This window comes from Sus scrofa, chromosome 2 (assembly GCF_054392235.1).
Source record: "Sus scrofa isolate SSC_HxYL_T2T_F1_AM1 chromosome 2, Sscrofa_HxYL_maternal_Yorkshire_Landrace_v2.0, whole genome shotgun sequence".
Classification (NCBI taxonomy): domain Eukaryota; kingdom Metazoa; phylum Chordata; class Mammalia; order Artiodactyla; family Suidae; genus Sus; species Sus scrofa.
In genome coordinates, this window is record NC_139384.1 from 151716801 (window position 1) to 151741404 (window position 24604).

The 24604-nt window shown below is 49.4% G+C and overlaps 3 protein-coding genes across 9 annotated transcripts in view; 2 read left to right on the forward strand and 1 right to left on the reverse strand.

Annotated features, from left to right (window-relative positions):
- The window catches only part of PAIP2 (poly(A) binding protein interacting protein 2), a 22768-nt gene extending 14551 nt beyond the window's left edge, over positions 1-8217 (forward strand). Inside the window, exons 2-4 of the mRNA XM_003123980.5 lie at positions 2423-2586; positions 4310-4489; positions 7210-8217. Coding sequence (XP_003124028.1) covers positions 2449-2586; positions 4310-4489; positions 7210-7266 — 375 coding nt within the window. The 5' untranslated portion in view covers positions 2423-2448 and the 3' untranslated portion in view covers positions 7267-8217. The remainder of the gene's footprint in view (positions 1-2422; positions 2587-4309; positions 4490-7209) is intronic.
- Positions 1-24604, forward strand: part of PSD2 (pleckstrin and Sec7 domain containing 2) — a 684196-nt gene that overhangs the window by 277010 nt on the left and 382582 nt on the right. The gene's annotated exons all lie outside the window — the stretch shown is intronic.
- On the reverse strand, positions 6328-24416 carry SLC23A1 (solute carrier family 23 member 1). 7 transcript variants are annotated; one of them, XR_014838861.1, is made up of 17 exons: positions 24273-24416; positions 22995-23058; positions 22292-22426; positions 21688-21845; positions 20904-20992; positions 20679-20746; positions 20331-20512; positions 20067-20187; positions 19700-19856; positions 19229-19376; positions 18607-18712; positions 18280-18409; positions 18048-18191; positions 17879-17979; positions 17209-17304; positions 10194-10460; positions 6328-6751 (listed from the first exon to the last, which is right to left on the reverse strand). XR_014838861.1 is itself a non-coding variant. In XM_003123979.6 (16 exons), the coding sequence occupies exons 2-15, from the start codon at positions 23028-23030 to the stop codon at positions 10213-10215; spliced, it is 1818 nt and encodes a 605-aa protein (XP_003124027.1). In that variant the 5' UTR covers positions 23031-23058; positions 24273-24416; the 3' UTR covers positions 6328-6751; positions 10194-10212. The 7 variants fall into 7 exon arrangements, 5 of the variants coding, with proteins under 5 accessions (XP_003124027.1, XP_013850635.1, XP_084870896.1 ...); XR_002341936.2 differs by having other exon boundaries at positions 24227-24416; XM_003123979.6 differs by lacking the exon at positions 17879-17979.

Below are 24604 nucleotides of genomic sequence, written 5' to 3' on the forward strand. Positions count from 1 at the left end.
ACAGTGAAATTTCATTTACTGTCCCTCGTAGACTCTTGCACTGGGATCTATACCAAAGCCACAGGTTGTTTGACGAGGTGATAATGGGCAAAAAGCTGATCAAAGCCTTGTCAAATGCAGGGGTTGGGCCCTTTTTGCTAAGCAGTGTTTATATTTTGTTACTAATTAGCATCAAACAAGGAAGGAGAGTGAGTCCCTGGGGATTTCCAGACTATAGAATTTGCTGGTGTTGATTTTTCATTGTTTACATAAGGTTATGATCATGAAATGTGTGGAAAACACTTCTTTCTTTTAAAGAAGTTGCATTTAGGCTTTCCTGCTGTGGCACAGCAGGTTAAGTATCCTGTGTTGTCCCAGCAGTGGCTTGCGTTCAATCCCTGGCCCAGGAACTTCCATGTGCCATCAGTGTGGCCATAAAATTTAAAAATAAAAAAAAAAAGGGAAAAGAATAAGTAATTTTCTTTAGAGAAACTGGTTTCACTTTAATCAGAACTTGTTGTCAAAATAAAGGGGTTTATTTAATCCAAAATTCATGATAAATAAAAACATCAGAGACAGCGCTCATCTGTTTTCTGTCTTGTCTGCTTTCACAGTGCTTTACTTTCCTAACCCACATCATGTTTTTTACCCACACCCTAGCACATAAATTTCAGACCATCTCTGCCTTTCTTTCCTGTACATACAACAAGTAAGGCAGAAGTTCTCAGCAATTTTTAATTTGGGGCCTAACAACAATTTAAAATGTTATCACCATGATTGTCATTAGTATTCAGTATTGAGGAAAATGCATGTGTGTGTCAGGATAGGACCCCCACCCCAGCTTAGAGACTAAATTCATGTTACAGGAACAGCTATACATTTTTATTACACTTAAATCCTCTTAAGTCCATAAAATGAATTTAAAGGGCCAGGCAACATACATAGAACAAGTCTCTTCCTGAACCATAAACCCCCCCCCCAAAAAAAAATTTTCTGGTAGGAGACTTTGGTTTGAATGTTCTACTTGATTATGATAACTTTGGAGTAAGAAGGCCTGAAGTTTTTTTTGACTGTATGTTCAAGTTAGGTATGTTTTTTCCTTCCTTTGGCACAAGTCACACCCATGTTGGATTTATGTACAAATGATTCTTGCTTTATGTAAACCCAATTTTAGCAGAGTTCATGAATTGGTAGACAGTTGTAGAATCTGAAACTTTATGCTTTGAACTTTAGCCTACAATATATCGATTAGGTTAGATCGTGTCTTTACCTATTGAATAGAGCATAAGAAACCAGACCTAGTGTGTGAGATTAGGTGCCTGAAACTCACTGGACAGTGGGGGAAATCCATGCATACAGGACCTCAGCGTGGACCCAAAAATAAAGCAAATAGAGAATGGGCTATGAAGTTGAGAGCCAGAGCTTACCTTGTGACTGAGAAACTAAGAATTATTAAAAGTTTCACTTTCAGTCTCTGGGCTTTTTAACATCAGTTTTAAAAAGTAGAATTTGCTTTTCATAAAATCTCTTGATGACCTAAGTCTTCCAGACCATGCTTGTTTTATAAAGCACGGGATATCCAGTTTTTTTAAAAAGTGGATGGTTTGGAGATTCCAGTTAAGCACGTGAATGCCTTTGTTTACTGTTATTAGATGAAGCTAGGCTATTTTCATCTATTTCTTTTTACTTTTTTTTTTTTTTTTTTTTTTTTTGTCTCTTTAGGGCTGCACCTGTGGCATATGGAGGTTCCAAGGCAAGGGGTTGCATCGGAGCTGTAGCCTCTGGCCTATGCCAGAGCCACAACAATGCCAGATCCGAGCCACATCCGCTACCTACACCACAGCTCACAGCAACACGGGATCCTTAACCCCCTGAGCGAGGCCAAGAATCGAAGCTGCAGCCTCATGGTTCCTAGTTGGATTCGTTTCCACTGTGCCACAATGGGAACTCAATTTTCATCTATTTCTTAAACTTTTTTTGTTTTGTTTTTGGCTTTTTAGGGTTGTACCTGCGGCATATGGAAGTATTCAGGCTAGGGGTCAAATTGGAGCTGTAGCCACAGCAACTCGGGATCTGAGCCACGTCTGCAACTTACACCTCAGCTAATGGCAACGCTGGATCCTTAACCCACTGAGCAAGGCCAGGGATTGAATCCAGATCCTCGCGGATACTACAAACTCAGGTTCATTACAGCTGAGCCACAATAGGAACGCCCTCATTTTTTTTGATTTTATTTTTTTTCCTTATAGCTGGTTGAACTCCCTATTCCTTAAACATCTTAAACATTAAAATCACATGGGATAAAAATGGAGCTTTCCGGTTGCTCATTTTATCATGTGCATTAATATATCCTGTGCCTAACCATGACACCTGGTACTAACAGATGCTCACTAAGAACTGAAAGAATGACTGACTATATTAACTGTATTGTTCTTCTTTTAAGGTTAAAAACTACATCTAACGCCAACCATGAAAGATCCAAGTCGCAGCAGTACTAGCCCAAGCATCATCAATGAAGATGTGATTATTAACGGTCATTCTCATGAAGATGACAATCCATTTGCAGAATACATGTGGATGGAAAATGAAGAGGAATTCAACAGACAAGTTAGTTTTGTGTATAAGCACATTCTTTTTTTTTAGCCCTTGACAGCCTTCAAATAATGTAATTTTAGGAGTTCTCATTGTGGCTTAGCAGGTTAAGAATCTGACAAGTATCCATGAGAACACAGGTTCAATCCCTGGCCTCACTCAGTAGATGAACGGATCCGAGGTTGCAGCAAGCTGCAGCCTAGGCCACAGATGCCACTTGGATCTGGTGTTGCCATGGCTGTGGTGTAGGCCAGCAGCTACAGCTCCAGTTTGACGCCTAGCCTGCAAACTCCATATGCTGCAGGTGCAGCCCTAAAAAGGAGAAAATAATGATAATATGAGTGCACTTAGCCCTGAAATGTGTTTTTTATTGGTCTTAACATGAAGTCTGTGGATTTGTGTTCTAGTATTCCTATTTTATTTGATGATTACTACCAGGTTTGACTACTCGTTGAAATAAAACTAGGGAGCTTTTTTCAGGAGGAGTAGGGTGGAACCTGGGAAACTTGTTTTTTAAAAGCTCCCAGATGGGGAGTTCCCCTTGTGGCTCATCGGTGACAAGCCCGACTAGTATCCATAAGGACGAGGGCTTGATCCCTGGCCTCGCTCAGTGGGTTAAGGATCCAGCATTGACCCCTGGCCTGGGAACTTCCATATGCTGCAAGTGCAGCCCTAAAAAATAAATAAATAAATAAGCTCCCATAATGATTCTGACTCAGTTTTGAAACCACTGCCTTACACCTGTCAGACTTCTATTGCCCTGGAAGTCAAGGGAACAGGAATCAGAAACAAATGGGCACAGGTACCAGGGTACAGATTGTACCGTTTTTCACCTAAGGTTTTCATTCTGATCAGCCTCAAAGTGTGACACCCCTGTCTCTGTAAAGGACTCTCATACATTGATAGAAAAGGCAAAAAGACCAAAAAAAAAAAAAAAAAGACATCTAAGGCCATTCCCACAGCACATGGAGGTCCTCAGGCTAGGGGTCTAATTGGAGCTGCAGCTGCCGGCCTATGCCTCAGCCACAGCAACGCAGGATCTGAGCTGCATCTGCGACCTACACCACAGCTCACGGCAACACCAGATCCTTAACCCACTGAGCAAGGCCAGGGACCGAACCGGCAACCTCATGGTTCCTAGTCGGATTCATTAACCACTGCGCCACAATGGGAACTCCGATAGATGTCTTTTATTCCCATATTTCTAGTACCTGTTTCCATCTTTCGCCTAGTTTCTTCCTGATCGTGGCTTTGGTAATCAGTAGCCAGTTTGATTTCACTGTATCCAGTTATACATATTCAAGAGTAAAGCCATACAGTCTTATTTCAGTGAGAATCAATTTGCCTTTTTTTTTTTTTTTTTAACGCATACCCTGACCTGACCCTCTTCAGAGCCGTAGGGTTTTTCCCCAGTCATTTTTGGGTGGGTTCAGGGTTTGTGTAGTTCGAGTATTGTAGGTAACTCTGATACACATTCCTTGATGAGAACGCTTCTTTGTTATTTCCTCCCCGCCACCCTCAGGGGAAGAACGGAATACTCTGAGAAGTAAAGATGTAGCAAAACCCTAATCAGATCTTCCCAGGTTTTATGGAGAAGATTCTTTTTTCTCCTTAGCACAGAAACAGAGGAGGAAGTACAGCATTGTGTTTTTAAATGGTTTACTTCAAGATATGTTAAGCCTTTCCTAGTGACATCTTACCAAGAGTGCTATAAAATTATCTTTTATTGTAAATCCAGATAGAAGAGGAGTTATGGGAAGAAGAATTTATTGAACGTTGTTTCCAAGAAATGCTGGAAGAAGAAGAGGAGCATGAGTGGTTTATTCCAGCTCGAGATCTCCCACAAACTATGGACCAAATCCAAGACCAATTTAATGACCTTGTTATCAGTGATGGCTCTTCCCTGGAAGATCTTGTGGTAAAGAGTTATTTTTCATCTTTTTAAAACCTAGCTCATCTTTCCCGTAAGTGGAAAAGCAGCAGTCATCTGTTTCAGAAGAGTTCTCCATCTCTTCCCCTTCAGAAATGGTACCGCTGCTTACTGTGGAAGCAGAGGCCTCCCAGTCGCACTTAGGACATGGAGTGAGGTCTGGCAACACTGTGGAGCTAGTCTGAGGCTGCTGACAGACTTCCGGCCACTGCTTTTAGCTTTGATAGCGATGTCGCCTTAGGACACGCAAGTTCATAAAGCATTAGTTCATAGTATGTTCATGCGACTGGCCTATACAAAAGTAGTTTGATGGAGAGGTTTTGCTCTTTAATTTTGTCTTAAGTAGTTGATGAAAGTGCAGATTTTTTCTAAAAGATAAAATTTTGGAGGCTTTTTCATGACCCAGGATTTTCATTGCGTTACCATAACTTGGTTTGGAACTGTGATTAATTAGGACTTCTATGAGCACTTGACAGAAAAGAAACACAAACCTGTTTACTTCTATTTTCAGTTCCTATTGTCTCATCACTGATGGTACAGTTGTAGTAAAAAGTTTCTTCAGGAGTTCCCGTCGTGGCGCAGTGGTTAACGAATCCGACTAGGAACCATGAGGTTGCGGGTTCGGTCCCTGGCCTCGCTCAGTGGGTTAAGGATCCGGCGTTGCTGTGAGCTGTGGTGTGGGTCGCAGACACGGCTTGGATCCTGCGTTGCTGTGGCTCTGGCGTAGGCCGGCGGCTACAGCTCCGATTAGACCCCTAGCCTGGGAACCTCCATGTGCCGCAGGAGTGGCCCAAGAAATAGCAAAAAGACAAAAAAAAAAAAAAAAAAAAAAAAGTTTCTTCAGGAATTGTGTTAACTAAGCACTAGGACTGGGGTAAACCCTGATGAGTCCTTCACTAAAATTAAGAGGAAATGATTTCAGGTCAGAATATTAAATTTTCTGTCCATATGGACAGTCTCCAGTTGCTTTCGTAAGATGGTCCTCTGGAATTTAATTTTCTCAGCGTCATCCCAGACCTGCAGAATCAATCATCTAGGCATGCTGACTTTAAGCGCACTCCCAGAGGATACTGCCAACCTGCCGCATCAGGCATTTGGAAACCACTCTTCTCAAGGGCTGTATAGAGAATACTGAAATTTACATTGTCGTATAACTTTTGTTGCAGTAAATTGCAGTAACCCAGTTAAACATCTAGGTGCTGTGTGAATAGTCTGTTGGGATATGCTTGCTTATGGCTGCATTTGTCACTCCCCCAGCAATCCTGGTTGCTCTGAGGAGTGACCCCTTCTGCTGGGTATAACATATACTTTTAAGTGGACCAAGTAGAATTCCATTGTCTAGAAACTGATTTGATTCAAGTCTATTCGAGATTTTCTTATTCTTTTGTAGTTGCCAAACGAATATACATTCAAGAACATTGCTTTTTTTTTTTTTTTTTTTTTTTTTTTTTTTGGTCTTTTGTCTTTTTTGTTGTTGTTTTGTTGTTGTTGCTATTTCTTGGGCCGCTCCCGCGGCATATGGAGGTTCCCAGGCTAGGGGTTGAATCGGAGCTGTAGCCACCGGCCTACACTAGAGCCACAGCAACTCGGGATCCGAGCCGCGTCTGCAACCTACAGCACAGCTCACGGCAACGCCGGATCGTTAACCCACTGAGCAAGGGCAGGGACCGAACCCGCAACCTCATGGTTCCTAGTCGGATTCGTTAACCACTGCGCCACGACGGGAACTCCACATTGCTTTTTTAATTTAAACCTCAGACTTTTAAAGTTTAGCTGTATTTCCCTTAAGAAAAGGGAATGATTGTGTGTAAATTATGAAACTAAAATTATTGCTCCAACACACTGTTTAATTTTAATATGCTTTGGTCTTGAAGTAAGTGACATTGGGGGCTTAGATTCAGTCTAAAAGCCTGCCAGCATACCTACATTTCAGCCCCTGGAATCCATCCTGGTTTCTTTTTGTCTTTATCAACTTGCGTTGAGATGCGGTTGAGGAAAATTTCCAGCCGTTCCCTATATGCCGACACATCTACTTAGGAAAGTAATTTAAAAACGTAGAATAATGGTGGTACAAGTCTCTAAGGCTCTTAGTTAGGGCCTTTGGTCTGTTCTGCCCTTAACTGATGGAAGAGCAGGGTCCCAGAGACAGTGCCTTATCTAGGCCTACAGAGGAAGTTAGCGGAGCTGGGATTCAGCTTAGGTCTTCTGACTCCCCATGTAGTTTTCTTTTCCTTTTATATACCATGCTTCCTGTGGGAATTAGAATACAGCAGTTGTAGAAAGACAACTCTACAGTTTCAAGGAGTAGCATAAAGTAAAATTAATCCATAAACTATTCCCTAGCCACTTGAATCATTTCAACGCACTTGTTATTAGACATAGTGGGGAACTGTTGAAACAAAGTATAAGATGAACAGAATTCCTTGTTCTGTGACACTTTGGTTGATGATGAAGTTAGTGGGTTTCTGGAATTGAATTTCAATTCCCACTTCCTTTTTAGAGAGTTGATAAAATCTGATACAGTGTACATAGCTTACATCTGGTTCCTGCTTTCCCTGCTATAGCTTTGATTTAGGTTTGATGTTATAACTGTATTCTTGCTTTTGTATTTTTGGAAGATATTTTTGCATGTGGATCTGGGTTGAATACTTCTGAGTATGTGTAGCTATTCGTTAATGAACTTGCTTTTTTATGTACTTATTTTCCAGGTCAAGAGCAATCTGAATCCAAATGCAAAGGAGTTTGTTCCTGGGGTGAAGTACTAAAATATTTGAGTAGACGGGGCCCTCTTTTGGTGGATGTAGCACAATTTCCACACTGTGAAGGCAGTATTAGAAGACTTAATTGTAAAAGCTCTCTCTTGTCACTGTGTTACACTTATGCATTGCCAAAGTTTTGTTAGTCTTGCATGCTTAATAAAAGTGCTGAGACTGTTATTAAGTAAAAAGCTGTCAAACGTTTACTGAAAATAGAATTGGCCCCATAGCTTGATGTAAAGACAGCGAGGAAAGAAGCACCAGTCAAGTTGTGTCAAAGCACCAAATTCAGAGACCTCTAAATCTTAGTGAATTGTCGTTTTTGAGATGAAACTGGTCCTTTAGGGTTAGCTGACACTTGTTAATGTCCACACTTCTTTTAAATTTAAATTAAGTTCTAGTTGTTCAGAGAATTTCTCAGTTCAGACTTAAATTTGCATTTGTCCCCATCAAAAACAATCTCCTTTTTCTGCAGAAGGCGTGTTAGTTGATTTGAACTAATTTATCATAGACAAGTTTGTCTTTGGTTACTGAGGTTAGAAGGTAGTGAACCGAAGTCCTGGCTTTTACGTTATGTTACCACGTAGGAAATACTAAATGCTCCTCCTGTTACATCTGAGAAAGTATGCGATTTGAGAATTGCATCCTCTCCTAAGGAGTCCCTGCATCACAGCTCTACCTGTGTAAAGTCCAGCATTTGACCGACCCCTAATCCACTTGAACAAAGGAGTCGCATTCTTTGAGTGGTGCTTTTCCTTGCTTTGTTAACCATCACTACAATAGTCTGCAGCACAACTTTTCTTTTAACAAAGCTAGAACAGTTTTGGCTTCTTAAACTTCATATTTGGGTAGGTTAAGCTGCCATACGTGTTCAGTGTGAATAGTGTTTAAGTTGAAAATATTGTAAAAAAAGTATATTTTTTCAAAAATATTTAAAAAAATAAATAATAGTAGAACTGAGCTGCTGGTTGTGTTTATTGGCGCTGGACCAGACTCTCCAGTGGTGATACTGCTTTTGGCATGGGCTCAGTCCCTCACAACAACCTTGCTGGCAGGATGTGCTGAGAACACACTTTATTAGATTCCGTAGTGTTGAGTATGTTAGGTAAATATCTGTCCACAATGCAGCAGTCAGGAGTTCCCGTTGGGGCACAGCACAAACGAATCCAACTAGTATCCTTGAGGATGCGGGTTTGATCCCTGGCCTTGCTTCGTGGGTTAAGGATTCGGCGTTGCCATGAGCTGTGGTGTAGGTCGCAGATGTGGCTCGGATCCCACGTGGCTGTGGCGTAGGCCAGGGGCTACAGCTTCCATTCGACCCCTAGCCTAGGAACTTCCATGTGCCTCGGTGTGGCCCTAAAAAGCAGAAAAAAAGGACAGAATGGAGCAGTAAAATAAAGCCCATAGCCCACCTTGATCCCCGTGGGCTGCAGTGTCAGGGCAGCTGTGTGTATCCATGTGAAGAAACTGCTGGGTGGACAGTATGATGATGACCTCCCTTAGTGTCCCTTGCATCAGCTTTTGCCCTTCACATACTCTTGCGACTCTGACTGGACAGGTTTGCTGTTTTGATTGGCCTGGACCGTCCCCCTTTTCCCTTCACACGCTAACTTGCTAGATGTGTGTGGCTCATCTCGATTTGAGATAGGCACTCAACCAACTAGCACTTTCCTGGTCCATGTAAAACGTGGCCTCGTGGCCCTCCTGTCGTTGGTCATGTTCCCCGTGCTGTGCCTTGAGCACGGGGGGCTCAAGATGGAGAAGACCATCTAGTCGGTTCCTGTTCACCTTCTTCCTGAGCGTCCTTTGGTCTGAGTGTCTCTGCTCGGTGTTTTTAATAGCTACCTTATCAAACTAATAAACAGCGTTTTTAAGACTGAAGCAGAGATGAGCCTGCTTGACTGGACTGGACTTTTGGAGCCATGATGTCACCAGTCCATTCTGTTCTCTTATCACAAGTGGCACAGCAGGCTGCCAAGTGTGTGAGGCTTACAGATCATTTCTCTGAGCCTAGACCGGGGCAGACGAGTTCATTTCACATACTGCCAAATTATCGTAATGCAATACAATTAGAGATTATAAACTTCCATTAAAGAGGCATTATAACCGAGTGAGTAATGGCACAGGCTAGCCAGCCTTCCCGGATGTGAATCCAGTGAGATTGTGTGCGCATCAACCTTTCTGTGCCTTAGTTTCCACACTCATTAAAGTGGTGGTAATAATAGTATCTATTTTAGGATTTTGTGTGATTTGTTAATACACATCAGGCACTGAAGACAATCCCTAGCCCTAGAAAGTTCTATTTAAGGGACTTAGTACTATTAAAAAGTCATCTGGGTGAAGCTCTCACTTTGTTGGGGCTTGTCTGCCTGAGGGAATATGCACCTAAAACTTCTTTTTTTGTTGTTGTTTTTTAACGCCTCGGGCCACAGGATCACCCCGTCAAGGCCCTGTGTGCCATAGTTTTAGGGTAACTGAAGTCATTCTCTTTTGTGGGGTTTTTATTGTAGTAACTCTTGAAACAAGGCAACTTAGGTGAGAGAACTTTTGCTCTTCTTGAGCCGCGTCGGCTGTTTCTCACCCCCCTCCGTGTGCTTGCGTGTGGTTTGTCACACTAGACAGAGAGAATGAGGCTGCCTCTGCTGGAGGTCGTAACTCCTGGGCTCCAGGAAGATGCCCGGAGGAGGAGGAGGGATCCGAATCTGGGCCAAATACCCGCCTGTGAGGCGAATGGCCCACACCCGTGGGCAAGGTGCCCGCACTGTGAAGGCGAAGGAGTCCCCCTCAAGCGCCTGTGTGGGCTTCTCAGCCAGTCATTGAAACAGGTCACAGAAATGCAAAGGGAGCAAAGTCTGTTTTGTTTTCGATGAAGGCAAAACAATGTTGTGAGTTTTTCCAACCCTCCCACAAAAGCCGTAGATGAACACACATCCTACCTTTTCTGGCAGTGATGCTTCAGACCTTGGTGCACACAGACCTGGCGTCTGTATTTTCTGGGGCATCTGCCGGAACTGGAAGCTGGTCTTTTGACCTTGAAGAAAATCCTTTGAAGACGGGGCAGATAGGGACGTATTTCAGAAAGGCAGTTCTCTTCACCACGCTCATCCCGACGGGCAAGTCGTAGCTCCTCAGGCTGGCAGACATCTCGCTGTGGGCATGGGCCCCGGCCTTCCACTGTGTCAGACCTCGTTCCTCTGGGCTTCCTGGAAGAGGACGGCGGGTCGCTTAACAGGGCCAGCGGACCTCTGCTCCCTCCCCTTCCCATAACCAAGCCGGGCGGTCGCCTTGCGGGGTTGTCTCGATTCTCCGTGATGAGCGGGTCCTGAAAAGTCGAGTCGCTCATCTTTCAGCTGCTAACCTGGCCAGAGCGCTGAGGAGCCTTCAAGGATACTGGTTATATGTAGTTGGTTACTGCACAGGCACAGGATGCCAGGCCCAGTGCCAGGTGCCTGAATTTCCTTATCTACTGTCTTTGAGGCACACCTGGGGAGGTACCTAGGCACCGTCCTATAAACCTTGATGCTGAAGAAGGCGGGCCGAAGCTTAGGGAAACGTCAACCTCCGTCCTGAGTATGGGGCTGGGGTGTGGTGTTCAGCGAGCAACGAATCGTGCTCAGATTGTGCTGTGCTGCCGTGGGGGCAGGAAGGTATATTTTGAAACACTCTAATCCGGTATGAGTATTCAATATTATGATTCCCTATCTGGAAAATAAACTTGTTTTTATAATACAAACCTCTAAGTCAAGCTAAGTAAAATCTTTGTTGTTGGTAGACATACACAAAAGGTTTGTTTTTTTTTTTTTTTTACAACTAGGAATTCTTTGGAAGGTATGGGAGGGTGTGTGAGTCTGAGGTTTTCACAGGAGGGCTGAGGTTGGCAAAGGCTGACGCCATGTAAATCCAGTGTAAAGACGTCCACACACGGGCAGCCCAGGCTGAAAAACCCCATGCGGTGAGCAACTAAACGTGTCCCAAAATCTCAGCAGGGAAGAAGGGCTTAGAGTCCTTGGGAAAACCAGCCAGTGGAGAGCTGGGCCCAGCTGCTCGAGAGCACAGGTGGCTAGAGGGGACAGGGAGCAGTTGTGGCTCAGGACTCCAAGGGGTCTGATCGCCCTGCCCCTCACCGCTACCACACAGCAGCCAGTCCCGTGCTTCCTAGCCTACCCTCCAATCTCGACCTGTGGTTCCTTCTCAGCTTCTCCAAGTGCCCGTCTCCTCGGCCCCGCCCGAATCATCCAGGAAGCCCTCCGGACGACTCCAGCCCAGGCTCATGCACTCCGTCGCCCTAAACTGCTTTCAGCCTAGTTTAACTTTCTATCTTGATGTGCTGTCTATCTCAAGGCCAGGCTGCTAGGCTCCAGTAGCACTTGCTGAGCTAAAGAAACTGCTGGCCCCTCTAAGGTTGGTCCATGGGGGCAGAGGTCAAGACCAAGAACAAACGCCAAATGGGCCCTCAGCAAAGTGTATCCATCCTGCAGAACAGAGCCGTACGCTCCATGGTTGAGGACTGGGTTCTGAGCCAGCCTGAGCTGGGTTTGAATCCAGGTTGTGTGACCTTAGGCAAGTGATGTAGCCACCTGAGCCTCAGATTCCTCCTCAATGTACATGGAAAGACTGCTGAAGAGATGTAGCCTAATACATATGATGATGGCTTCAAGGAATGGTTGCCAGTGGGCAGCTGGGATGAGGCATAGGAAGTGAGGAACTCGGGCACTCGGAGGCTCTTAACATCGGAGGTGCTTAACCCAGCTGCCCAAACCAAACCCCTCATACGGCTGCTTCCCCACATGCCTTCCATCACCCTGGATTCTTAAGGCACCAAGGTGGCCACTTCCCTGTCTCACGTCCACAGGATGGGCTGCTCCAGGCCACATCCCAGCTTCCTCTAGATGGTGAAGGAGGTGGGGGCAGTGGGGTAGATACCATGGTCAGGTACCACCCATCCATTCAAAGAAAAGCTGCTACCAAGAGCTCCCTCATCTGATGCTGTCTCAAATCCCTCAAAGTGCCAGGGAGCCTGGCCCTCCCCTGCCCAAACTAACCCACCAGCTGTGCACAGCCTCTGATTCTCGTGCTTTGAATAGTCAGTTCTACCTTCAAAAGAAGAAAGCACCTCACACCAGTCAAGAATGGCCATCATTAATAAGTCCACAAATAACAAGCGCTGGAGGCAGTGTGGAGAAAAGGGAACCCTCCTGCACTGCTGGTGGAAATGTAAACTGGTACAGCCACTATGGAGAACAGTTTGGAGATACCTTAGAAATCTATACATAGAACTTCCATATGACCCAGCAATCCCACTCTTGGGCATCTATCCGGACAAAACTCTATTTAAAAGAGACACGTGCACCTGCATGTTCATTACAGCACTATTCACAATAGCCAGGACATGGAAACAACCCAAATGTCCATTGACAGAGGATTGGATTCGGAAGATGTGGTATATATACACAATGGAATACTACTCAGCCATAAAAAAGAATGACATCATGCCATTTGCAGCAACATGGATGGAACTAGAGAATCTCATTCTGAGTGAAATGAGCCAGAAAGACAAAGACAAATACCATATGATATCACTTATAACTGGAATCTAATATATGGCACAAATGAACCTTTCCACAGAAAAGAAAATCATGGACTTGGAGAAAAGACTTGTGGCTGCCTGATGGGAGGGGGAGGGAGTGGGAGGGATCGGGAGCTTGGGCTTAGCAGACACAACTTAGAATAGATTTACAAGGAGATCCTGCTGAATAGCATTGAGAACTTTGTCTAGATACTCATGTTGCAACAGAACAAAGGGTGGGGAAAAAACTGTAATTGTAATGTATACATGTAAGGATAACTTGATCCCCTTGCTGTTCAGTGGGAAAATTAAAAATAAATAAATAAATAAGTAAGTAAAAAGAAGAAGAAAGCACATGGGCCCTGCACCTCTCTTTAGGCTGGTAGGAGGCAGAGGATGGCCCGCTGTCATGCTGCTATTCCCATCTCTCCTCCCCGGACTCTCGCAGTCTAACCGTCTCCAAGGAGCTGTCCTTGATCCTCCAGTTCCCCTCAAACTCTAGCAGAGGCAGTGTGGTGGACTGGCTGGGACACAGGCCATGGACGAACTCAATTAGATGGACTTTTGTTAAAATCCCAACTTTGTGACATTTTAAATCGGCAAATGGGACCTTCAGTGAGTCACCTCACCTCTGATTCTATTTCCTCATATAAAATCATGTTGATAGTCTCTGCCTCACAGGATAGTTTCTGAGGATGAAATGAGACACTTAGCTCCATTCCTGACCCATAAAAGTTTGGTAAATATTAACTATTCTTGTTACTAGTTAGGACAAGTGGTGACATTTCGTTTTTAATATATTAACCGGGCACATTAACATGAACCAGGAGGATTCTCAGGGACCCCACAAAATATCCTCCCATGATCCCTACCAAAAAAAGCCCTGATGCCACAGAGAAACATTTTAGTGGCCAGTATGACAGGTCGCTGGCATATTTGGAGTGGGTTTTGCCAACATATCAATGCTACATTTCTATCTGTCCTACCTAAAGAAAGCGAAGACACCTCTCAACACTGTGGCTATCAAGAAATGGAAAGGAGGTGTCCCCTGGCAGCCTAGTGGTTAAGGATTTGGCATGGGCGCTGCTATGACTCATGTTTAATCTTGGGCCCGGGAATTTCCCACGCTGTGGGCATGGCCAAAAAAAAATTTATCTTAAAAAAAAAAATGGAACAATTCACAGAGCCCTAGAATTAATGTAATACACCGCAGTAACCAAAGGAGTCAAAAACCACATGGTCGTCTCAAAAGATGCAGAAAAAGCATTTGACAAAATCCAACATCCACTCATGATAAAAACTCTTCCCAAAGTGGGTATAGAGGGAACATACATTAATATAATAAATGCCATTTATGACAAACCCACCACCAATATAATACTCAACAGAGAAATACAAGGTATCCAAACCAGAAGAGAAGAGGTAAAACTGTCACTCTACGCAGATGACATGATACTATATTTATAGACAACCCTAAGGACTCCACACAAAAACCACTCGAACAATGAATTCAGCAAAGTATCAGGACACAAGATGAACATTCAGAAATCAATTGCATTGCATTTCTGTATACTAACGATGAAATGTTAGAAAAGGAATATAAAATACAGTATCTTAAAATTGCACCCCCCAAAAATGAAATACCTAGGAATAAACCTAAGGATGTGAAAGAATTATACGCTGAGAACTATAAAACATTAACCAAGGAAATTAAAGAGGGATTCAAAGCAATGGAAAGATATTCCAATGCTCCTGGAAATGGCCGTCCTACCCAAAGCAATCTACAGATTTAATGCAATTCCTATCAAATTACCTGTGACATTTTTCACAGAATTGGAACACATAATCCAAACATTTATATGGAACCATAAAAGACACAGAATTGCCAGGCAATCCTGAGGAACAAAAATCAAGCAGGAGGCCTAACTCTCCCAGACTTCAGACAATATTACAAAGCTACAGTCATCAAAAGACAGTGTGGCACTGGTACCAAAACAGACATACAGACCAATGAATAGACTAGAGAACCCAGAAATAAACCCAAACACCTACACTCAATTAATCTTCGACAAAGGAGGCAAGAATATAAAATGGGGGGGGGCCCTCTTCAGCAGGTGGTGCTGGGAAAACTGTACAGCTGCAGGTAAAATCAATGAAACTAGAACACACCCTCATGTCATGTGCAAAAGTAAACTCAAAATAGCTTAAAGATTTAAACATAAGACACCATAAAACTAGAAGAGAACACAGGCAGAACATTCTCTACCATCAACCGCAAATGTTTTTTAAGTCAGTCTACCAAAGCAATAGAAATGACAAAACCAATGGGACCTAACAAACTCACAAGCTTTTGTACAGCAAGGAAACCATAAAAAAAAAAAAAAAAAAAAAAGATAACATATGGAATGTGAAAATAGTTGGTTTCTTTTTTTTTTTTTTTTTTTTGTCTTTTTGTCTTTTCTAGGGCTGCACCCGCAGCACATGGAGGTTCCCAGGCTAGGGGTCTAATTGGAGCTGTAGCAGCAGGCCTATGCCACAGCCACAGCAACGAGGGATCCGAGCCACATGTGCCACCTACACCACAGCTCATGGCAACACTGGATCCTTAATCCACTGAGCGAGGCCAGGGATCGAACCCACGACCTCATGGTTCCTAGTCGGATTCGTTAAGCCACAACGGGAATTCCAAAATAGTTTCAAACAATGCAACCAACAAGGGCTTAATCTCCAAAATATGCAAACAACTCATAAAACTCAACAGCAAAAAACCAAACAACCCAATTGAAAAACAGGCAGAAAACCTGAATAGACATTTTTCCAAAGAAGACATTCAGACGGCCAACAGGCACATGAAAAAATGCTCAACATCACTAATTATTACAGAAATACAATTCAAAAGTACAAGGAGGTATCACTTCACACTGGTCAGAATGGCCACCATTAATAAGTCCACCAATAACAAATGCTGCAGAAGGTATAGAGGAAAGAGAACTCTCCTACTCTGTTGCGAACACAAATTGGTACAACCGCTATGGCAAACAGAATGAGATACAGAAAACTAAATATAGAACTACCAAATGACCCAGCAATCCCACTCCCGGGCATATATCCAGACAAAACCTTCACTGAAAAAGATACATGCACCTCTGTGTTCACTGCAGCACTATTTGCAACAGCCAAGACAGAAACAATCTAAACATCCAATGACAAATGATTGGATTAAGAGGATGTGGTATATCTACACAAGAGAATACTACGCAGCCATTAAAAAAACAAAATAATGCCATTCGCAGTAACATGGAAAGAACTAGAGATTCTTATACTAAATAAAGTCAGAAAGACAAATACCATATGATATCACTTTTATCTGGAATCTAATATACGGCACAAATGAACCTTTTCACAGAAACGAAATGCATGGACATGGAGAACAGACTTGTGGTTGCCGAGGGGGAGGGAGTGGGAGGGACTGGGAGTTTGGGGTTAGTAGATGCAAACTATTGCCTTTGGAGTGGATAAGCAGTGAGATCCTGCCGTATAGCACAGGGAACTAGATCTAGTCACTTGTGGTGGAACATGATGGAGGATAATGTGAGAAAAAGAACATATATGTATGTATAACTGGATCACTTTATAGCAAAAATTGACAGATTATAAATCAACTATAATAAAAAATGTTTTTAAAGAAATGGAGGCATTCCCGTAGTGGCTCAGTGGTTAACAAATCCGACTAGGAACCATAAGGTTGCGGGTTTGATCCCTGGCCTTGCTCATGGGTTAAGGATCCGGCGTTGCCATGAGCTGTGGTGTAGGTCACAGACGTGGCTTGGATCCTGTGTTGCTGTGGCTCTGGTTTAGGCCAGCGGCTACAGCTCCGATTCGACCCCTAGCCTGGGAATCTCCATATGCCGCAGGAATGGCCCAAGAAATGGCAAAAAGACAAAAAAAAAAAAAAAAAAAAAAAAAAGAAAGAAAGAAAAAAAGAAAGAAAGAAGTGGAAAGTAGGAGTTCCCTGGTTCCCTGGCTGCCTAAGTGGTTAAGGATTCAGCATTGCCACTGCTATGATTTGTGTTCAATCCCAGGGTCAGGAACTTCCCATGGTGTGAGCGTGGCCAAAATTTTTTTAATTTAAAAAACAAATGGAAAGGAAACAATTCACAGGGCTCCAGAATGACTCCTAGCCACACCTTCTTCAAAACCAAGAGGCAAGCCTGTGCCTCTGCCTAGCCAGTGGTCAGCCCCCCTCCAGCCCACCTGTTCCTGCTTCACCCAGCAGGGCTTTTGTTGCATGTGACCTGGCCACAGCTCCAGCTCAGGAGACATGCTGCTGGAGTGCCCACGAGTCCAACCTAGTTCTACATTCCCCTCCCAAGGCTGACCCATACCTGGCACTGTGTTGTCCAGGATGAAAGCGAGGCACCCACCCACAAACATCTCCGTGGTCAGCAGCACAGTCAGAATCTGGTCCAGTTCAGGAATACCTGTGGGTGGAAGAGGCCAAAGGCCAGGTGGTGTCACGGCCGCAGCTCCATAATAGAGCTCAGAGACTTTCTCTCCACTTGCGCAGCCTGCTGACCTTTTTAGGCAGGCATGGAGATGCAGGAGCCCAAAACCTTGACTTGCAAGATTATACACCTCTGCCTCTCCCAGCCCTGGATTCAAATCTCCTCTCCCATCTTTGCATTCAAATCCCAGGGTTCAGCGGAAACGAATCCGCCTAGGAACCATGAGGCTGCAGGTGTGATCCCTGGCCTCATTCAGGGGGTTAAGGATCCGGCGTTGCTGTGAGCTGTGGGTGTAGGTGCAGATGCGGCTTGGATCTGATGTGGCTGTGGCTGTGGCTGTGGTGTAGGCCGGGAGCAGTAGCTCCGATTTGACCACTAGCCTGGGAACCTCCATAAAACAAATGCCAGGTTTGGTAGCTGCGGCTTGTCTTGCCACAAATCATTTAACCCCTCTGAGCTGCTATTTCCTTAGCTGTCACATGAAAATGATTTAACTGTACCTGTCTCCCAGAGTTGTGAAAATTAAATGAGCACAGGCAAAGCTCACTACCTGTCCAAAGAAAGTGCCTTAGTAAAAGACAGCTGTTAAGCAGTTTCTCTGCTGCTGCTCAGCATCCAGAGGTGGGCAGGATTTGCGGCTCTGCGAAGAGCCTAAAAGGAAGAGGTTACACTCAAGAGTCCAGCCCAGCAGCCTCCCCGACCCAGAGATGTGGAGGCACCTGTGTTGATGGCACCCGGGTTGGAGTCCAGGTAATTGGGCAGGGTGAGCCCGAAGAACATGGAAAATCCAAGCACGAACAGGTTGCGGGAGGAGTTCATGTCTACGAACTGCAGGTTGGACAGCCCCACGGCTGTAATCATGCCTGAGGACACAAGAGAACCGCTGAAGGCGCTGCGCAGGCTGGGCGGGCTCCAACACGCGGCGTCCGCAGGGGCACACGCGACACTCACCAAAGAGGGTGCAGAACATCCCGCCTAGGATCGGGTCAGGGATTGAGGCGAAGAGGGCCGTGAACTTGCCAATAGTGCCCAGGACCAGCATGATGCCCGCGCCGTACTGCACCACGCGCCGGCTGCCCACCTGCCAGGGAGCCAGGAGTCACGGCGACGCACCCAGGGGGACCTGCCGGGTGGGGTTGGTTTCGAGAGGGGCGGGGTCTGGTGGTGGGCGGGGCCTGTCCCCAGAGCTACGGGGCGGGGCCTCTCAAAGGCTGGGTGGGGCCCGCCGCCCAGGGGCATGGGGGCGGGGCGTGGTGCTGCGGCAGCCCGTGGCGACACCTTGGTGATCCCCAGGACGCCGATGTTGGGGCTGGATGAGGTGGACCCGTTGCCCGTGCCTAACAGCCCTGCGATAATGCAGCAGATGCCTTCGGTGAAGATGCCCCTGTAAGGAAAGGGCGGCGAGGGCCTTGGTCCTTGCTCTGCCCTGGCCTGTGTCCTCCCACCGCCCCGGCCAGGCCTCTCCTGTCTCTGGGGCTGCCCGAGCTGCACCTATCTGCCCTTCGTACCCTCCCCGCTCCAGGCCAGGGGTGGGTCTGGGGGCCAGGAGCCCCGGTCTGAATACTCGGTCCCACTGCCCTGGCACTTAATCCTTAGGCGATTCTGGGCTTCAGTTTCCTTCTCTGTAAGACGGGGCTGCTCAGAGCACCTGTCTGTTCCGAGCCCTCCGTGGATGGCCTAAGAGGATGGCCTATGGCAGGGTGTCAGCGACGGCTGTTGCCCCCAGACTTCACTATCCCCTCAGCTGCTCAAAACCCAGGGTAAGGAGAGCACCCCCGTTACGTAAGGAAGGAGAGCGAAGGACTCGCCCAACTCCGCACCTCCGGGACGCAACCCTGTCCCTCCCTTTACTTCCCAAGTGGCCCCTGAGGGGATCGAATGGGAGGAAAGGTGGGCCTACCTGTTGATAGCATGTACTGGAGGGGGTGGCGCGCCAGCCAAGCGGGCACAAGCATAGTAATCGCCAATGGACTCGATGATGCCCGCCAGCGTGGCACTGAACATCCCCAGGACGGCAGCCGCTGTCACTGTGGGCAGCCCCCACTGACCTGAGTTCACAGGGAGACGGGAGGAGGGATGCAATGAGTGTTCCTAGGCAGGGCAGGGAGCGGACCGGGCAGTACCTGGGTGGAGCAGGGGAAGGGGTACAGGGAGCTCGAGCTGGGGTGGGCGCTGCTCAGTTGTAGGAACACAGTTGGCATCGCCAGTCATTAAAGCTGGAGTGGGGCTTGGTCCGAGTCCAGCACCACTCTGCCTGGCACGCTATCAATGTGCAGCTCGTACTTGTTTTGACATCAGCTGGACTGGGGTCACCCGGGGGCTCCGGGATGGTCTCATTTGGAGACAGAGGGGTCCAGATGGGGTTGCTCACAGGGGTAGGGGATGCGGATCCAGGGCGCAAGAGCCATGATGTCCCCTCGGGCGTCTGTTCGTGCCTGGAAGCCATAGGCTGTGGGGTCGGGGGGCAGCACGTCCGTCAGGGTGAGGACATAGCAGAGCAGCCACACGGTCATGATGGCTAGCACGATCTGAAGCGGGTGGTGAGGGTGCACTGAGGCCCCAGGAGGTCCGGGTCCAGGCTAACCCACTCCTACCTGAGCCCCAGCTCAGACCCTGGCCCCCATCCTTGGCTGGAAACTCATCTCTGGCCTGCCTCTAGCGCCCCTGCTGCCCTGGGCCTTTCCTGCAGCCTTGGCCCTGGACGTAGATCCAGCCCGAGCCACCTGTCAGCTCCTCACAGGAAACATCTTGAAGATCTGGACGCGGAAGAGAGTGACGCCCTTGCCCCAGCGGTAGGCAGGCAGCAGGAACGTGAGGTTTCGCAGGTATTGGGAGAACAGGATGATCAGGAGAATGGAGCTGGGGGCAGAAGCACAGAGAGGAGATGGCTGGTAGCCTGGGCGGGGGGGGGGGGGGGGGGCAGGAGCCAAGGCCAAGGGTGCAGGACACAAAAGGGTAGGGGGCCTGGGGCTGGGCGAGGACCAGGCCTGGTGGCCACTCACCAAGCTGAGATGCCCCAGTGGGAGCCAGCTCTGTCACCAGCAGCTTGGAAGACAGAGAGGCCAATGAGGGAGACGGTGGGGGTGACTGTAAGAGGCCCAATGTAGCTGAGCAGGGCCCCAGGCAGCCCCGTCAGCCCAATCACCACCTCCACCATGCTGGACACCATGATTGCACCCTGGACCTAGAAGGACAAAGATCAGCTGTAGGTCCCTGTGGAGAAACCGTGACCTCTGCCTTTCAAAAACGTTCCTGGGCTACATCCGCACATCCCCCACTTCAACAGTGGCCTCCCTCCCCGCCAGCCCCACCCTGAGGGCCAGGTCTCTTCCACCCACGAGCAAACCCACCTCTCGCATGCGTGGATGCCAGACGTGAGAGGTGTTCAGAGGCAGGCTCCAGTTACCGTAGATCTCCTCTGGGGGCAGAGACAGACACAGACACAGACACACAGACACACACACGGAAGAGAGACACAAAGTCAACCTGCTGACCTGAATGCGCCCTGGGGTCTGGACCCGGGATGGGTGCCCGGACCTCCAGGCTCCTGGGTCTCCCCTCAGAAGTGTGCCCACCTTCCGGGGGGCATTTCCATCTCTCCAGTGCCAGGATGGACTTGGCTGGGACCAGAAATGCAAAGGCGCTGGCCTGGAACAGCGGCAGCCTGGAACGAGAGGCACAGAGCCGGGGGCACAGGGTGGGAGGTGGGGAGGCAGAGACACAGAGGCAGGGAGACGGGGCGGCGGGGGGCACGGAAAGAGGACAGGGGCGTCACACACAGGGACAGAGCAACCAGGGCAGGGGCAGAACGGAGGCGAGCCATTGAGGCCTCAGGCAGATTCCACCACATTTAGGAGCCTAAGAAGGAAAACAAAGGAGCCCTGGCCTTCCCTGCGCCCCCTTTCCTTCTCGGCGCCAGCTCCTGCCCTGTGAGCGGCCACGGGCACAGTCGTGGACACCAAGCCCCACTCACAACCTTCCTCCATCCTCTACCACACGACCACCCAGTCTTAGCCCCCCGCCCCGGGCCCAGGGCTCTGTGTACGTGGAGGCAGGGGGGTCGCCAAAAGGATGGACCACTCAAGAGTCCCACGCAGGCCCTAGAAGCAGGGGAGCGGGGGCTCCCCATTACCCGGAGTGACGCTTAACGGGGGAGAGTCCTGAGGGGCTCCCCGGGGGTCGGGGATCGAGGGTGGGACACTAGCTGCCCAGCTCTAAGGCTGGCCTGGGAGCAGGAGCGGCAGGTGGGGGCCGAGAGGAGGGGCTTCTCTTCTCCCCCAAGCTGCTCTGGGACTGCGCCTACCCTGGGGATTCCTGGGTGTCTGTCTGTCTGTGGGCAGGTGGGGTGGGGCGGCTCACCGGATGCCCAGTGTGGTCTGGATGAGGGTGGTGATGCCCACACAGGTGAAGATGGTGCCAATGAGCTGGCTGACCATGTACTGGTCACGGCCCACACACAGCGCCTCCGCCAGGAGGAAGGGCACAGCGATGGTGCCGCTGAAGCAGGTCAGGTAATGCTGGGGGCGGGGGGGGGGGAGGGCATGAGGCAGGGCCCGGGCTGCCCAGGGAAGCAGGGGCACCCCCCCCGCAAGCCCCCACGCCTGCCTCAGTGGCCCAAGCCCATGCCCACCCAGGACTGGTGCTCCCATCAGGGGTCCCACAGAGGGACTGCTCACCTCTCTGGGGTGACTAATCTGCCCCTAAGTTATTCCTGCAGCTTCTGTGGAGTGGCCCTCTTCCCTGTGGCCGGCACGCCGCCTGGCAGGCGATGCATCGTCCCGGGGGTGCAAACCTGTTGCAGGCTCACTTGAGCCTCTTCCCCACCCCTGCTTGGTGACAGTCACGGCCGCTGACCTTAGGTTCCTCTTCCTGTTACCCAAGGTGCCCTCGTTGCCCAGGGAGGGGACTGCAATCCTGATGAGTGTGCAGGGCAGGGATGGGAAGGCCCCGGGGAGACACCCACCTGGAAGCCGAGCAGGATGCACAGGTACCAGGGTGGCACGTCCTCGAGCTTGTACAACATGTCAGACTTGGGCTCTGTGGGCAGGGCCCCTGGGGGCTCCCTCGTGGAGGTCCCTGCTGAGCCCAGGGACTTGTGCTGGGGGTGGCAGAGAGAAGAAACTCAGCGTGGGGTGATGGGAACCAGCAAAGTCCGTCCTTCTTCAGAACCAAGCAGGCCCGTCAGCCTGGCCGAATGCGGTCGCCCACCTCCACCCAGGTCCATCCACCCAGCTGCCCCTCGGCCTGGCTACACAGCCCCCACATCGGGCTGCTTTGTGCAGCGATGGGCCCCACTGTGCTGGCTCCCGGAGCCCCCAGGTCCTGGGCCTTCACGCCGAGGAAATGGGTCCGTGAGTCAGAAGGCGGGACACCAGGCGAGGAGGCCAGCGGGGCTGGAGGCCTGGGCCCACTCTGGCCCCACCTCTGCCCCTTGGAGGACCTTGGGACATCACGAGCAGGTGGTAGGCTGGGCCCCTGCTGGCTGGCCCTCAAGCTGGAGTCAGCCGGTCCCAAAGCCACAGGCTCCTTCACCCCTACTGCTGCCCCTTCCCCGTCCCCCAGTGGCCACAGTCCGCCTGGGACCGTCACCCTTGAGCCTGGTGAGCAGAACCTTGCCCTCTGCGTGCCCAGGGCTCAGCCCCCCGCCCCGGCCCCATGCCCAGCACCTGGGTCGGGCCCTCGGCGTCCTCCCAGGCCCTCATCTCTGGGGCACAGGTGTGTGAGCGGTTCCTGCGGAGAAGAGGGGATGGCTTTACCAGGTCCAAGGAGGACTTTACTCCACGTATCAGGCATTGTTCGAAGTCAATCTGTAACCAGCTCCCGAAGCTTCGATTGCGAAAGAGGACCCAGGCCAATGTAACGTATTAACCCTGGCCGTAGCGGAAAAGGCCGCCCAGGCCTCGGCTCAGGCTTCCCTCCCGAGCACCCCCTTCCTTGCCCACACCCGAGCCTGGGCACGGGAACGGCTGTGTTCCAAGAGAGGGCCGGAGCGGCCGGCCTCGGAAGTTTATCAAGCCCTGGGTGGGGCGAGAGGAGAATGGGCACCTGTCAGCCCCCGGAGGAGGCTCTCCCCATTCATTAATGAGAAGTTAATCATTATCATCATCATAACCCATCTCCTTATGAAGCAGCAATTACGAGCCAAGCAACATCTGCGCACTGTCATGGGTTTTTAACCCCAAGCGCTGTGGGCAATTAACCTGCTCGAGAGCCGAGGAGAGCGATTTAAGCGATTTAAGCGATGCGGGGAACCAAGGCCACGCAGGTGGCAAGGCTTGAGAAAACCATTCTGAAAACGTCCCCGTGGTTAAGGGTTTGGCGTGGTCCCTGGTGTGGCTCTGGTCTGATCCCTGACCTGGAAACTGCTGCGGGCTGCGGGCACGGCCAAAAAAAAAGAAAATTCAGGTTGGCCCGAACGCCTGAGGCCACGCTGTTCATCACACCTTAAAGGCCCTAAGGGGTTGCCCTCTGCCCGCCCCCGCCCCCGCCCACTGCTCGCCCCGTCAGGGTCCCCGAGACACCTGACAGATGGGCCTCCGGAGAAGGAGCTGCCGAGGCTGGCCCCGTCTTGCCTGTCCCCTGTGTGGGGACAGGAATCCCCCCTGCGACCAGGACCAGCTGTGTAATCCGTGGCACCCGGTGCAAAATGAAAACGTGGGGCCCCTGACCCAGAAGTACTAGCCATTTTAAAAGAGAAACAGCAGAGCCTTAAGCAGAGTTGTGGGCCCTCGTGAGCCCCTGTGTGACCGCCACGGACGCCCTAAAGCCAGCCCCCGGCCGGCCTGTCCCCCACTCCCGGGGACTGAGGCTCCTCAGCTGGCGGGAGCTGGGCCTCAAGTCCTGGCTCTGCTCCTGCCGGGCGGCCCCAGCCCCACACCCCTTAAAGGCGTCCACCTACTTCTGGGTCGCTGTGCCCACGGCCAGGCCCTGCCCCGAGAGCTCACAGGTACCACCGCTGTCCAGCCAGGGAGCAGCCTCATGTCACCGCCCTGAGTCGGCCTGGCCGCGCTCTCGGGTCCGTCCCTCTGACCGCCGCCGTCCTCTCCTCCACCTTCTGGGCTCCTGCTTCCAGCTTCCCCAAGTCGTCTGACCAGTTCGAAGCCGCTGCTCCTCAGCACATTCCTCCTCCCTCCCGGCCCCTCCCCAGCACTTCCCCGGGGACTGGGGGGACAGCCCCACCCCTCGCACACCGTGTCCATGCAGAGACACGGACCCCGCGCAGAGCCAAGGCCAGGAAGTGCCACGTGGCCCAGAAACACAGGCACCCAAAGGACCC

What these genes read in the sequence shown, in the direction of transcription:
- SLC23A1 (XM_085014771.1), bottom strand. Translation starts at nt 24,308, where the DNA reads ATGAGGCTGCTCCCTGGCTGGACAGCGGTGGTACCTGTGAGCTCTCGG. An exon ending in GATCCGCATCCCCTACCCCT is followed by an intron (nt 19,377 to 19,699) that starts GTGAGCAACCCC and finishes CTGTGAACTCAG; the next exon opens with GTCAGTGGGGGCTGCCCACA. An exon ending in CCTGGACAACACAGTGCCAG is followed by an intron (nt 10,461 to 17,208) that starts GTATGGGTCAGC and finishes GTCCTCTTCCAG; the next exon opens with GAAGCCCAGAGGAACGAGGT.